Here is a 13,909-nt window from a genome sequence, read left to right on the forward strand (position 1 = left end):
ATGACGTGATGACTGATATGACTCGCATGGCTTTCGATTCCAGGAAATGGAATGAAATAGTCTCTTCTTTTAATACATGATCGGATTTTCTTGAAAACATTATTCCCAGCATGATCAGCTTTTCAAGGTAAAGGTGATCCTAATACTTGTAGTATGTCTATCTAAACAAGCTAGAGCTATCACCCAACAAACTCGGCAAATGTCACTCGAAGAAGATACCTGGGCATTGGTTCGGTACCGAATATCATGGTCTCACAGATCAAGTGCAGGATAATGAGGCAACTGCCATTCCGAAGTATCAGTCACATACTGCGAGAGAAGATCGGGAATCCCAAGCCAACATAAGAACCCCATGATAGCCAACCTCAAAGTAATCACCCACTGGCTCTGAGGAAGCGCCATCTTGATCCTAAGCGGTCCAACAACCTGAACCTCCTTAATAAGCGGTCTCAACACTCTCTCATAGTTCTTCAGTGCCAGGGCCAAATCATCAGGACTCCGAGTGATTTCACCAGCCAAAACATATGCCCCAATGAGACTAGTCGTTGTTCCAAGCCCAGTAAGAGGCGAAGGACAATGCGCTGCATCACCTATCAAAGCGACTCGACCACGTACCCAATTCGCAGCAATGACTTGCACAACTTCGTGACAGTAGAAATTTGCAGTGTCATCGATTCCGGCAATAAACCGATCTGTCTCCCACCCTGCATCGTGGAATTTTTGTTTCCAGTACTTCTTTTGCTCTTCAGCTGGTGCTCTCATGAGCTTATTGAGTTGTTCTGTGTTCTCATCGTCTCTGAAAATGCAATATACTTGCGTTTCGGTAGAATTATGTGATCGCCGAAGCATCAATCGTCCACCAGGACTTGAATACATGGACATTGTATTTGTATCTGTTTCGATCCGCGGAACAAACCAATAAGCAGCCCAAATGCCTAGCTTGCGATACTCCTTTCCTCCCGGTGGCAAGATAGCAGAACGAATGCGTGATCCCTGGCCATCAGCACCAACAAGCAGATCAAACGAATCGGTCGAACCATCCGAGAAATGAACCAGATTATCATTCTCATTTTCTCGCTCGTCGAAGCTCTCAACCATCTTCCCGAATATGTACTCTATATTCTCATGGTCCTGGGTGGCTTCATAGAGCATTTTGACGAGATCTCCTCTCATAATTTCATACTCTGCTGTTGCGTTGAGGTTTCCCTTCCCAAAAGCTGCTTTGACTTCTCCAGCTGAGTTAACCATGTGGGTGCCTTCTTCTTTGACGAGTTTACTGAGTAAGATCTCTAGAAGACCCATTCGGTTTATCACTTCTATCCCTTGGTTGCGGATGTCTATTTGTGCGCCTAGGGCTCGGAGAGACGGACTGCGTTCAATGACTGTGACATTGTGACCTGCTCGGGCTAGCCAGAAGGCTAGGGCTGTGCCGGCACATCCAGCGCCGCAGATGAGGACTTTCGTTTTCATGCGTTGTTTTGAAGATGGTTTGTTTGGTGGGGTAGGTTAGATGTTTGGATGTTACGTTCCCCGCAGGGAGAGGTATGTGCAACTTGAGGCTAGGTGTCCCTTCTGCGTAAGCTCGGGTTGGTTTGAGATAGATTGAGTATTCCCTATTCAACATAGATCTAAGGCTCTAAGGTACATACCATAAAGAAATGACTTACGTGTTGTTCATATAGATATTTTTATCTGGAACTTGAGGCTAGTCTTATAACAAACAGCTTTGAACTGTAGAAGTGGACTTAGTCTAGTATTGGTTGGATAAACAGATAAGCCGAAAGATTGTAGTTTCTCCGAAGATTCGCCGACATGGTCTAGTGGTAAGACGTCTACCCCATATGGCCCCTGGTGCCCTTGGTGCTTTACAATTTGGTAGAAATCCAAGACAACTCCAGGTATGGGATTGTAGGAGACGAGGGTTCGATTCCCTCTGCTGGCTTTTTTTTAACTCACCAAAAAGCCACGAGATATTAGATGTAGTAATTTAACTACAAGCATGAAGTATGTAAAAGTAGTATGACCTTAATGGTACTCGGCTCATCCAATTGGTCAAATGAGCGGGTATAAGCCAGTATTGGCTGAGTATTAGTCTAGTATTAGTATCATAGAGTAGAGTTCATACTCCACATTTCAAAAAGAGCCGAGCTGGTCCAATCAATATCCGAGTCCTTAAGTAGTTGCTCCGCTTGGTATTATTCAACAGTCTCGATCAGTGGTTTTGAGAAATTGATACAGCATGGGGATGGGATATTGGGAACTAGGAAGATAACTACATGTCGCAAGTGAGATTTCCAAATTTTTTCTGCTTTAATTACATGCCATTTTTACGAGGTCCCTGGCTTCGCAAAGCTGAAGTAAAATCCGGTTCTCACAAATCTCAATCGGATTACAACAGAACATTCACCCAGCCTTTTGATCGACAAGCTCTGGTCCCTTCTCCTCATCCGCCTTTTTTTGTGCCCTTCTCTTCCCCTCTTCCTTCAGAGCAGTATCATCAGGCTTATTCAAACCAAGCTGGGGAATCAGCCAAAATGCAAGAACGAATGCAAATGCCGATAAGCACGCTCCGACAAGGAAAATAATTCGGAAGCCACGCCGATAAGCGGGAGTCAAGACACTGCGAATGTGGGCTGCGTTCTCCGGAGATTGCTTCGCTAAAAATGTTGATGGGCTTGATAGTAAAGAGCGCGAGTCAGATGCTGAGAGATCGAGAGGTGATATCGAGGACGAGATAATATTGTTGCTAGATGTCATTAGTTTATGTTCGTTTGATACTTTGAGGCAGGAGTGAGCTCAGTTCAGTTCTTACAGAATTGTTCCGGCGATTGCGAGACCGAGTGTACCGCCGAGATTCCGCACGAAGCTACATATCAGTGTTAGATATTGAGGTACTAGGATATCTAGTTGAAAGAAGGAAACATACTTTCGGAATGCAGTAACGAACGCCATATCCTTGCGTTCAACTCCGGCTTGAACTGCAATCAAGGCTCTGTTTCAATATCTCAATGTTAGTGATAGATACTTTCTAACAGTTTTGTAATCTACACTTACGGCTGTAGAGTATTCCCGACGCCCACTCCCGAGAGAATTCCATAGCCAATTTGTTTACCAAGCCCTGACGATTCATCAAGGGTGGATAGGAGACCGAGACCAATTGCCCAGATACCATAGCCGAAAAGGATACATTCTCTGTATCGACCGACCCAATGTACAATTAGACCAGAGCCGGTACTGCAGAAAGCTTAAAATCAGTCAGTAAGTAGAAACACCCAAAAAAAAGTCTGATCAATACACACTCTGCATGACTGTGATAGGAAGCAACATAGCCGCTGCTGCCAGGGTACTGTAGCCGAAAACCAGCTGGTAGAAAGTGGGTATGTAGAAGGTTTGGACCAAAATGTTCCACCCATGAATAAACATGGTCAGAGAAGTACCATTCACAATCTTCACACGGAAGATTTTCAGTGGGACAAGTGGCACAGCAGCTCCTTTCCATTGCCACAAAACAAAAGCGATACAAACGACAATGCCAATGACCAGTGTCGCGACAACATGCGTAGAATCCCACGCATACTGACCTCCACCCCATGTCAACCCCATAATAAGAACAGAGGTACCTCCCAGTGCTAGAAAGGCACCAAAGAAGTCAATTGCCTTGATCTTCAGTTTCCAATCACCCTCCACTTTCCGAAGAGGCATGAAGAAATACACCGAGCCAACACAAAGCACAGTTAGGGGAAGATTTAACCTGAATATCCATCTCCATGAATCGTGGGAGATGGAGGCTAGAGATCCTCCAATTATCGGACCAATGGCTTGGGAGATGGCTACTACTGCGCCGAGGATACCTTGATATTTTCCCCGTTCACGGAGTGGGACGACATCGCTTACTATCATTTGGGCGAGGGTTATTAAACCGCCGCCACCGACTCCTGCGATAGCTCGAAAAACTATAAGCTGGTTGACTGTTTGAGCGAGTGAAGATGCCAGTGAACCGATGAAGAAAATTGCTAGTCCGATGAAGAGGACTACTTTTCGAGAGCAGATGTCGGATAGTTTTCCATAGAGAAGTTGGAAGCATGTTGATGTTCTAGATATTATAATTAGATTTTGCTTCGGTATCGAAAAATAATAGTCGAGATTTGGGTCCCTACAGATAGTATGAGCCTGAGATCCAAGAGGCCTGGTCGCTTGCTCCTAATGCATTGCCGATGACGTATAAACAGGATGCTAAAGTCGTTTGATCAATCAACGCCACTAGGTCGACGGTAGAACATGCTAGGAAAATCTATCATGATAATATCAGTCAGTATTTAATGGTATCATATTATTTAATTTTGCCTTTCACGAGATTAGCAACAAGCAAAATGTAAGAACTTACAGTGATAATTGTTCGTTTAGGAACATAGTTAGTCTGTTCATTGAAAGATATCTTCGGTCCATTATTCTGCCCTCCCTCCATTTGACAAAGCTTCCCATCATCCCCACTGCTAGAGCCTGAGCCGCCGTGATCAGCTTTATTTTGTAGAACCCCGGACATGGCGTAGCGGATCGGAATAGAAAGACAAAGCACCGAGGGCAACTTAAGAAACAAACCGCGTTCAGGACAGAACGTGAAGAAATTTAATTAAAGGCCGCCCTGAATTAACGTAGTATAATATTTATCTTTTAATTCAATTTCAATTTCAATTTCAATTTCATGTTTATCTCGGATAATTGGATATCGCAAGAAGTGTACGTACTCCATAGTTGAGCACATTTCTGCGTGCATTGTTCGGGTGGATCGTACCCAATTCGACATAGATCGACAGCGCCAAAGCGGAACAGACTTGACAGTCGATCGACAGTGGCTTCTTAACTTTCGCCTAAAGATAAACTTGCTCAATCGCTCTCAAGGTACCCGACTTGGCATTATGGATGCAAGATGGTAAATTGGTTTACCTAAGGGAATTAGGCAAAAGAGGTTGTTCTAGTAAGATCGACGGGGTTGGCGTTTTTCATCCATGCAGGAGGGAAGGGAGAGAGGGAGGACCTTGAAAATTTCTAGGTAGTACACACTCAACACGAGGAAAATTGCAATATTGGAAATCTAATCGAAGTTTTTCTAGAATGTATTTGATCTCTTTTTAAGGAAGATAAGACAATGCATACTGTGATGTGCATTTATATGGATCTGAGATTCCCAAATGACAATCTGAGACCCCCTTTATGACATACACTCTCCCTGTGTATGTTGTCGATCATGCCGTTTTCATACATGTCAGCCAGAAACCTGGGAATAGGAGATTATGAATTAAAACCACTCAATTTGATAGAAATGGCTTTGGACGGCGGAATATGAGTCAATTGCTCCCTTTGCCTTCCTCATTCATTAGAATATGCGAGCTGAGTTATGGTCGCTTGCAGCGTCCTCATAGATAGACTGGGTCTGTCCAAAGTTCCTGACACGACATACAATAGCCCCTCTTCTAGAATCCTGTTATTTTGGCATGTGTAACGACCAAGGTGGGACTGTGGGGAATTATCTGCCTCTTTCTGCCTCTTACATTACGCTTTTTTCTTTGCCCTTTCGAGGCAACAAGTAGATTGTTGGAGAAAGAGGGGGTCTCATGCGTGCCGTTCGGAAGTATAATCTTCTCTTCGCCTTGTAGTGGGGCTGGGGTTGGGCCTTTGCTATAAATTAAAAAGATTCCACCTGTGTAGTTGCTCGAGTCGTTAATTGTGGACTCGGATAGTATTCACAAGATGGCACCTTCTACTCATAACATGGCCAATTCAAATTCAAATGAGCGGAATGTTTATTTTGGCTCAAACTCGCTGAAGAAGTATTTTGATCCTGATTGTCAGCCTCCTTTGCCTCTGGTTGAACTTCCAGAGTATCTTAATCCATACTATCACGATGGTGTTCGAATATATGCCAAAATGATGACAATGCATCCGGCAAATAATGTTAAGGCCATGCCTGGTAAGAAAATCATGAGAGAAATCCAATATATGAGTTGAAGAGAATCAAGTGTTAACCTAACAACAGCATTGAATATGCTTGGATCAAGCGTGGTGCCGGACCAAACGAATAGAATTATCGAATATAGTTCAGGGTCAACTGTAATTTCAATGTCGATGATTGCCAGAGTCATGCACGGTATTGACGACACACGAGCCTTTCTGAGTAACAAGACAAGCGACGCTAAGCTGAAGCTTATGCAATTTTTTGGACTTGATATTACTCTGTTTGGGGGTCCATCGCAGCCAGAACCAACTGATCACCGCGGTGGTATTCAAAGTGCCCACAGACAAGCCAAAGAGTCAGAAGCAATTGTCAACCCTAATCAATATGAGAATGATGATAACTGGCAGGCCCATATTCGATGGACTGGACCACAAATATTCAAGCAACTCCCAGAAATTAATGTTTTGTGTGCTGGCATTGGCACCTCGGGAACGATGACTGGACTCGGAACTTATTTCAAGAGTGTGAAGCCATCTGTGACACGACTTGGTGTCTGCACAGCAGCTGGCGACCGCGTACCTGGCCCTAGGTCATATGCCCTGCTACGACCTGTTGAGTTCCCATGGAAAGAGGCAGTGGATATATTTGAGGAAGTTGGCTCTGCCGACTCGTACACCCTGTCTCTGAGACTATGCAGAGAAGGTCTGGTCTGTGGTCCATCATCCGGATTCAACCTGCAGGGTTTATTCCAAATGCTGGAAAAGCACAAGGCCGCGGGAACACTCGGAGATCTAGCAGGTCCGGATGGAGTGACGCATTGCGTCTTTTTGTGTTGCGACTTGCCATATCAGTATCTTGAGGAGTATTTCCAGAAGTTGGGACCTGGACAGTTCCCTCCTATTCGCAATGAGGTAAGATACCCGAGCAACTATGATGAAGACTATGACGTTTCGACTCTGTTTTACCCCGCAAAACTCCGCTAATACAACGTCTTTATTTTCCGTATAGCGATTGGCCAAAGTCGATCTCCACCGTTATGACGAGAGCTGGGAGCGTGACGCATTGGAGGTACTTCCAGAAGTCTACGGAGCGCCCCGGTCTCTCGCGGATAGTCCACTGAATGAGATCACGCTCAAACCCCAACATCGAGTGATTGATCTTCGGAAACAAGGGGACTTCCGAGCATGGCATCTTCCTGAGTCGATCAACTTGCCGCTGAGCAGTATCGGGCCGCATACTCCATCACCGTTTTCAGATCCAGCAATCTTAGAGGCGCAGTGGGTGGAGCTGGAGCAGATCTTCCGCGATGGCCGCTTGGTCTCAGATCTTGGTTATCATCACGTTCTTGTGGTATGCTACGATGGGGATACAGCACGCGTGGCTACCAGTGTCCTTCGGGCTAGGGGCCTTGAAGCGGATAGTGTGCGTGGAGGCTTCCATGCTCTCCAAATGTTTGGGATCGGGAATGAGGGCCCTGCCGTGCCCACCAAGGTGCCTGGGCCTATTCCAGCGACGATTTCCGTATCCGCTGTACCCCTTGATTAGATGATCAAGATCGTCATTTATCGAGGGATATCAGGGATATCAGGGGAGGCAGACGGAGAGAATGCAGGGTGAGGATGCGCTAACCCTAATGCGGGACTTGTTTGTCATGTTTGATTTTGGTGTGGGCTTATACATACGGCGTTGTGATTGGTTGGATATGCTACCCTGCTTCCAGGGCTTCTTTGTGACTTTCTGGTAAATACAACCTTGTCATTTTGGACCATAATTGATTTAAAGTCTACACTGAGATGAATTATAAATTTTTTTTAATGTACATCAACCGCTACGTCATTGTCGTGGTTGCAACTGCGGGGAATATAGTGAGACGTGTGACTGTGTACATTATGTAGAACTGTATACTTCACAGTGTGACTGTGTGTACATGAGTGATGCAAGATATTACATGCGGATAGCTTTACTATCCTTAGCATAGTGTTTTATTAGTGATGTCTTCTAAGTGAAATTGACTTGAAATGAGCAATTTTAATGGGAGAAATCGGGGTAAATAGATAACCCTCTATAAGGAAGCCCTAATTAGGCGCAAATGTGCTCAACCACGCGATTGACAAGTGAACACAGCACATACTGTATCCAGTACGAAATGAAAACAAATACAAGAAAAAGACTTTGAGTACAGAACACGGCGAAACTCGCTCAAATCTCAGTGGGTCCTAGATCGACATCCTAGAATGCGAGGAATGCGGGAATCTCTCCTCTAGAATTCGCCGTCATCAGGTTTCCCCAGTCCCGTTTTCGGTGCAACGCCCAACACCTTCAACCCGTGAATTGGACTTCCAGATCAAGTTGGACCGAACTTTAATTCGTCGATCTCCGCTATATGGTCGGCTCTGGTTCTCTTTTCCCGATCTAATCACAACATCTGGGGAGTGTGTGTAAGGTGAGCGTACGCACATCTCTTCAACTTCAACCGTCCAACGGCAACGACGACAAAGTCTTACGGCCTCACCGTAACCATGATGGACATGAAGGAAACGCCGGGCGGTGTGCCCTGGCTTACCCAGCCACCAAGATTTCACTCGTCCCGCGAGAGCAAATGCAAGTTGAATCCCGCGCAGTGTGCCTATATTCATGGCTACTGGCGCAACTGGTATGTTATGGGCACTCATTCCACAATGCCCCGCTCAATTTTTTGATCATATGCTAAAATCGGATGTGGGATACAGGTACCAGGGTGACCATGTCTACGCCTTGGGCACCGTTTACTTCTGTTGTGCTATGATCGGTTTATTCGTCCTCTCCAATATTCTAGTCAGATACTCTCCGGACTGGCTCAAGCGAACTCCAGTATGGCGTGGAATCGCCTCCATGTCTCGATATCTGTCTTACCGGGGATATTCGATACCGAAACTACGATACTGGTCCCCATCCTTGGGAGTGCTGTTGCTTGGTATGGCGGGAACCGGATTTTTTCTAGGTAAGGAACGAATAACGATACTTGGATTGAAAGATGCGAATGTAGCTGATTGGGAGAAATAGGAATGACGCTTGGCCCGCAACCTTATTACTGGCCAACTGATGCGCATTATGGAAACAGTCCTCCTCTTGCGAATCGGACGGGATGGATGGCTCTCGGATTATTGCCATTTGTGCTGTGAGTACTACGACGGCTTTATATCATACCAAGACACCGATGAGATGCTAATACCCAACGCAGAGTCCTGAGTACCAAAGCAAATATGATTTCTATGCTCACCGGTATTTCCCACGAAAAACTGCAGGTTTTCCACCACTGGGCGAGCTACGCCATGTTCGTATTGGCACTCGTTCATACGTTCCCGTTCATAATTATCCATCAGCGATGGCACGATCTGGTTTATCAGTGGAAAACAAGTGTTGTTTACTGGACAGGGGTCGTTGCTATTATCGCGCAAGCCTATCTGACTTTCATGTCTTTGCCTTTTATTCGGTGAGATATTGGATTGGTTGAAGACTAGAGAACCTTTGACTAATCGTGAGCAGTAATCGATTTTACGAGTACTTCAAAGGTACACATATGCTTGCAGCTCTTGTTTTCATCATTTTCCTTTTCTTCCATTGCAACGCATCGCTTACTTCATGGTAAGTCTTTATTATATTCACTTTTTCTCGGAGTTTTACTGACATATATCAGGGACTACTTTATTGCAACTGGTGCTCTCTACCTCTCATGTCTGGCATTTTCTATGAGTCGCACCTACTTAATGAATGGCCTTCATAAAGCTACCATCGAACTTCTTCCAAGTGGTCTTCTCCGCGTTTCAGTCCCCACAGCCATGAACTGGCACCCCGGCCAACATGTGTTTATCCGATTTCTGACTTCGGACTTGCACCTTCTGACAGCTCACCCTTTCACAATCTCTTCTGTCCGCCGAAACCCGGATGAAACTGGAACAGCCCCCGAGCTTGTCTTCTACATCAAGCCACGAGGAGGTGTAACAGCCCGTCTAGCTGCGATTGCCAACAAGATCCCGGGCTGTTCGAAGACTGTCTTGATCGAGGGCCCATACGGAGGTGTAAGCGCTCACCACATGGCTAGCTTTGACACCATTCTCGTAATTGCCGGAGGTTCAGGCGGTGGATTTTCTCTTGCTATGGTCGATGAGGTACTACGGTTATCTGCTTTGGAATCGAAAGGCATTGAGCCGGTCCACGATGTCCGTCGGAATCTGCAAGTCGTTTTCTCAACTCGCGACACTGCAATGGCAGAATGGTACGCTGCAGAAATTGAGGATCGCCTCTCGCATTCTACAACATTTACCTCGGACCTAGATAATGGATTTGAAACAGCTGTATCTGTACACGTTACATCCCGCGTCAACTCGAATACATCCTCCCCAGCAATTGGATTCGAGAAAGAGCCAGGAAAAATGCTCCCAACTGAAGTTACGACAACCGGATCTTTCAGTCTCAATGTACACCGCAACGCTAGACCTGATATCGCTGGTCTGATTGCACGTACCGTGGCAACGTCTGGTAGCCGGGGAAATCATGTCGGGAGAAAGCAGCGGGTTGGTGTCTTAGTCTGTGGACCTGCATCTATGCTTCACGATACCCGGAATGCGGCTGCTTTAGCCCAGAAACGGGTGATGGACGGTGAGGTTGAAGAACTTTATTTACACTCGGAACCTTTCGCGTGAGTATCCCGTGAAAACTTTCTACGATGAGTACTTTTTGCTAACGGATTGATTCTTACAGGTGGTAATTGCTATTACTTTCGATCTGCGTATCTGCTGGTCTGATAACGCTCTTTTCAACATGTACTATTTTTATTGATAACTCTCTTTCATGTAGATAACCTTGATGGTTGTGATTACAGGCCACCTATGAAAAAGATCTGAAGTCGCTACTCACGTAATGATCTAATAATCAACCCCCACTCTATTTCTCCTTCTCTTTCACTATTCTCTTTTTGAAACGTTAGCAATTATCTCCTTAGACTTGATGTTTCTTGAAACGATCATCGTCATGATCCTAGACTTCCAGTTGCGCCAAATACTTTTTCGGTCGAAATTTACGACAGCGTGAGATCCTATGATTGCCATTGTACATAAAAGGACGTATATTCATTAATGCGAAAGGTAAATCGCTACCTATTGAGTAGAAGACCCGCCAGTGAATATCCACCTGAATATGCACGCGAGCAGGGATAACCGGATCTCTAGCGTCACAAACACCATCGATCAAACAGGGGCATATTCAGTATACGTCACGACTACTATTTACAGAGCAACAGTGGATCCCATGATCGTTTATTCAAAGAAATAAATAATATTTGAAACAAGATTGACTCAATGATCCGCGATTCTACCAATCCAGGAAGCCAAGCTATGTAATCATCGTGCAGATCGACCTTTTTTCCCCGCGTCAGAAAAGACGGGGTAAGCTCCACCTTCAGACCTACAGCACAGCTCTTACTTCCCCTCCCTCCATTCCATTTTCTTTCTTTCCCCATCCATCCAGGACCATCCATCCATCAATATTACTTTCTTGTTATCCTCTTTTTAACTCAACAACGCAAACTTAAACACAAACACAACCCCAAAATGACACGAGGATTCGCAGCCATAGCTCCCGAATGCGGCCTCGCATTCGACGAAGTCAAAGAAACAACCAACATCAACTATGTCCTCTACGAAGCCTCAGCACATGACAAGAAGATCTCCGTTGCTGAGTCGGGAAACTACGAGAACTACGCTGAGTTCCTGGCGCTTTTCAAGGATGATACGCCCCGGTATGCTGTTGTGGACTTTGAATATGATTTTCCTGGTGGTGATGGGCGACACAAGCTAGTTTTCATTACATGGTAGGCTTTGTTCATATCCCTGGTAATGATGGTGACGGTTGCTGATTTGGTTTATTTATCAGGGTTCCGGAGGGCGCAGGCATACATGACAAGAGTTATTATACTTCGAACAAGGACCATCTTTATCGGACTTTCGAGGATATTAGTCTCCATGTGCAGGCGCATGACCTTGAGGAATTGAGCCACGCTAAGAGTATGTTTCCTTCGGCTGCAGTCGTCCAGTTCAGGGTGGGATATGCTAATTTGTTCGTTATGTTTAGTTCTTAGCCAGTTCAAGGCTCTTTGAGGCAGCTTCTTTCTGATGGGACCGAGATCGAGGGATTGCGGTCAATATAAAGGATCGCTTCAATTTAAACGATGTATGGTTGACAATTCCCGAAATCGAATGCTAGGGACACAAATGGAATAGGAAGCAGTTGAAATATGATATTATTTGCTCTTTATTTCAGGCAAGGCTGGAAAACTTGAATCAAATCTAGAAGTCTCATAGTATGGATGTAAATTCGTATTAACAGTGCAGATGCAATGCACATATCGCACAGAATGACGGAGCAAAAATGTAATCAGTTGAACCCGAAGGAACCAATCAGACCCGAAACAAGAATCACGTCTATAGTGTATTCTCATGAACGCCATGGCAGATGATATGCAGATCTGTATAGACAGATAAACAGTAAACAGCAAACGGGACAAGAATAATAAAGACAAGGAAGAAGGGGAAGAGGAAGAAAATACAAGAACTGGCTTGAATCCGCCTTCTAAACTCCAGAATCAAACCCAAGCTCAAAATAGAAATCTAGAGTGGAGAGTCTCATCAATCAATCAATCAAAACAAGAAGAAGAATCATCAGTTCATAATCCCATTCTTCTCCAACTTCGTCATCAGCGCCGCTCTCATCCTCACATTAACAACACCACCAACACCATACGCAGGTACAATCTTTCCCATCCGCGCAAACGAACTAGAAATGTAATCTCTTCGAATGCGCGCGACCCGATCACTCCATGGTAACCCGCCAGCTGGCTGTCTGTTATACAGGTCCAGACCGAGCAGATGCATAGGTGTGCTGAAAAACTGCATAAGAGCGGGACAAGAGAATTGCGCAATAGTACTCTTCATACGGGGTGTTTCGGCGATGAAGTCTGGTATTGAGGGTGCGATGAGCGAGGGGACGTTGAACGAGGCGAAGATGGTAATGCTGTCGCGGAGACAGAAGAGGCCGTAGGAGACTTTGGGGATTTTGGGTCCTGTCGCGCTGGCTGTGGGATGGCAGCTTATAGATCGGGCACTTTGTGTTTGTGATTGAGCTGTTGATGTGCCGTTGTTCGGTGCTGGGGGTGGGTTTGCGCCGAAGAGTTTTGCGAATCGTGCATCTTTGTATACGCATATGGCCATGTTCACGATTGTAGTGGAGAGGAATTTTAATGGGCCCGCTGTTACGGTGGAGAAGGGTTGATTCCGTAGTGTTGAAGAGAGGGTGTCGATTGCATTGGCTGTTAGGTATGTTGTGCTGTATAAGGTGTAGATGAGGAGGAATGGCGTGCCCAGGAAAAAACCGGATGGTTTTGTTACCATTGATCGAAGACAGCTGGTGATGGTTTGGGCGATTGGAAAGCCTTTTGATGCCTTTTCGATAATTGCACTAGATAGGAAAGTATTTATTAGTTTAATGCGATTACTTGTGAAGAGATAATTGTGAGATAGATCCTGTTCTTACCGATCAATAATTGTAATCAACGGACATGTTAGAGCGCCGGCTGTTGCTGCACTGGCGACATCGACACCGAGTCGGAGTCCGAGATCTTTCGAGTTCCATGTTGGCGCAGCCTTTTGGGACTTCATTGTGGATGCTGCTGAGATTGTTGAGCGAGCGACTGGGTGTTCTGAGACCGTGGTCATGTTGAGATTATGTTGCGCGACTGGAGCATCGCGAGTCATACTCGAGCGGAAATCCCGAAGCTTTGAAAATCAGGTTTCACTGGGGTTGTTGTTTCATTGGCTTAGGAGTGAAGTAAGACAGAAGTGATCGATAAAGTGATCGGAAAATAAACAAATTAACCCCAGATGATGAAGAATCAAATGAAGGGGAAGTAATTACAAAGCTATC

At 45.3% G+C, this 13,909-nt stretch overlaps 6 protein-coding genes across 6 annotated transcripts; 3 read left to right on the forward strand and 3 right to left on the reverse strand.

Annotated features, from left to right (window-relative positions):
• Window positions 1-252: 252 nt before the first annotated feature.
• N7478_008633 (monooxygenase) lies at window positions 253-1,470 on the reverse strand (the record flags this gene model as incomplete). Its single annotated transcript, XM_056924847.1, has 1 exon — window positions 253-1,470. The coding sequence occupies one exon, from the start codon at window positions 1,468-1,470 to the stop codon at window positions 253-255; it is 1,218 nt and encodes a 405-aa protein (XP_056777573.1).
• Window positions 1,471-2,403: 933 nt separating this feature from the next.
• N7478_008634 (MDR family MFS transporter) lies at window positions 2,404-4,543 on the reverse strand (the record flags this gene model as incomplete). The annotated part of the gene is made up of 7 exons (XM_056924848.1): window positions 2,404-2,746; window positions 2,813-2,866; window positions 2,927-2,992; window positions 3,055-3,244; window positions 3,300-4,093; window positions 4,158-4,291; window positions 4,385-4,543. 7 exons carry the CDS (start codon window positions 4,541-4,543, stop codon window positions 2,404-2,406), a joined length of 1,740 nt encoding a protein of 579 aa, XP_056777574.1.
• A 1,205-nt stretch (window positions 4,544-5,748) lies between these two features.
• N7478_008635 (putative cysteine synthase B) lies at window positions 5,749-7,498 on the forward strand (the record flags this gene model as incomplete). The annotated part of the gene is made up of 3 exons (XM_056924849.1): window positions 5,749-5,968; window positions 6,035-6,864; window positions 6,962-7,498. The coding sequence occupies 3 exons, from the start codon at window positions 5,749-5,751 to the stop codon at window positions 7,496-7,498; spliced, it is 1,587 nt and encodes a 528-aa protein (XP_056777575.1).
• Window positions 7,499-8,472: 974 nt separating this feature from the next.
• N7478_008636 (ferric reductase family protein) lies at window positions 8,473-10,700 on the forward strand (the record flags this gene model as incomplete). The annotated part of the gene is made up of 7 exons (XM_056924850.1): window positions 8,473-8,606; window positions 8,683-8,933; window positions 8,996-9,110; window positions 9,174-9,425; window positions 9,479-9,577; window positions 9,630-10,631; window positions 10,694-10,700. 7 exons carry the CDS (start codon window positions 8,473-8,475, stop codon window positions 10,698-10,700), a joined length of 1,860 nt encoding a protein of 619 aa, XP_056777576.1.
• Window positions 10,701-11,541: 841 nt separating this feature from the next.
• N7478_008637 (actin-binding ADF family protein) lies at window positions 11,542-12,087 on the forward strand (the record flags this gene model as incomplete). Its single annotated transcript, XM_056924851.1, has 3 exons — window positions 11,542-11,801; window positions 11,864-11,994; window positions 12,062-12,087. The coding sequence occupies 3 exons, from the start codon at window positions 11,542-11,544 to the stop codon at window positions 12,085-12,087; spliced, it is 417 nt and encodes a 138-aa protein (XP_056777577.1).
• A 561-nt stretch (window positions 12,088-12,648) lies between these two features.
• On the reverse strand, window positions 12,649-13,701 carry N7478_008638 (uncharacterized protein; the record flags this gene model as incomplete). The annotated part of the gene is made up of 2 exons (XM_056924852.1): window positions 12,649-13,444; window positions 13,520-13,701. 2 exons carry the CDS (start codon window positions 13,699-13,701, stop codon window positions 12,649-12,651), a joined length of 978 nt encoding a protein of 325 aa, XP_056777578.1.
• Window positions 13,702-13,909: the final 208 nt, after the last annotated feature.

This window comes from Penicillium angulare (assembly GCF_028827245.1).
Source record: "Penicillium angulare strain IBT 27051 chromosome Unknown utg000005l_segment0_segment0, whole genome shotgun sequence".
Taxonomy (NCBI): Eukaryota; Fungi; Ascomycota; class Eurotiomycetes; order Eurotiales; family Aspergillaceae; genus Penicillium; species Penicillium angulare.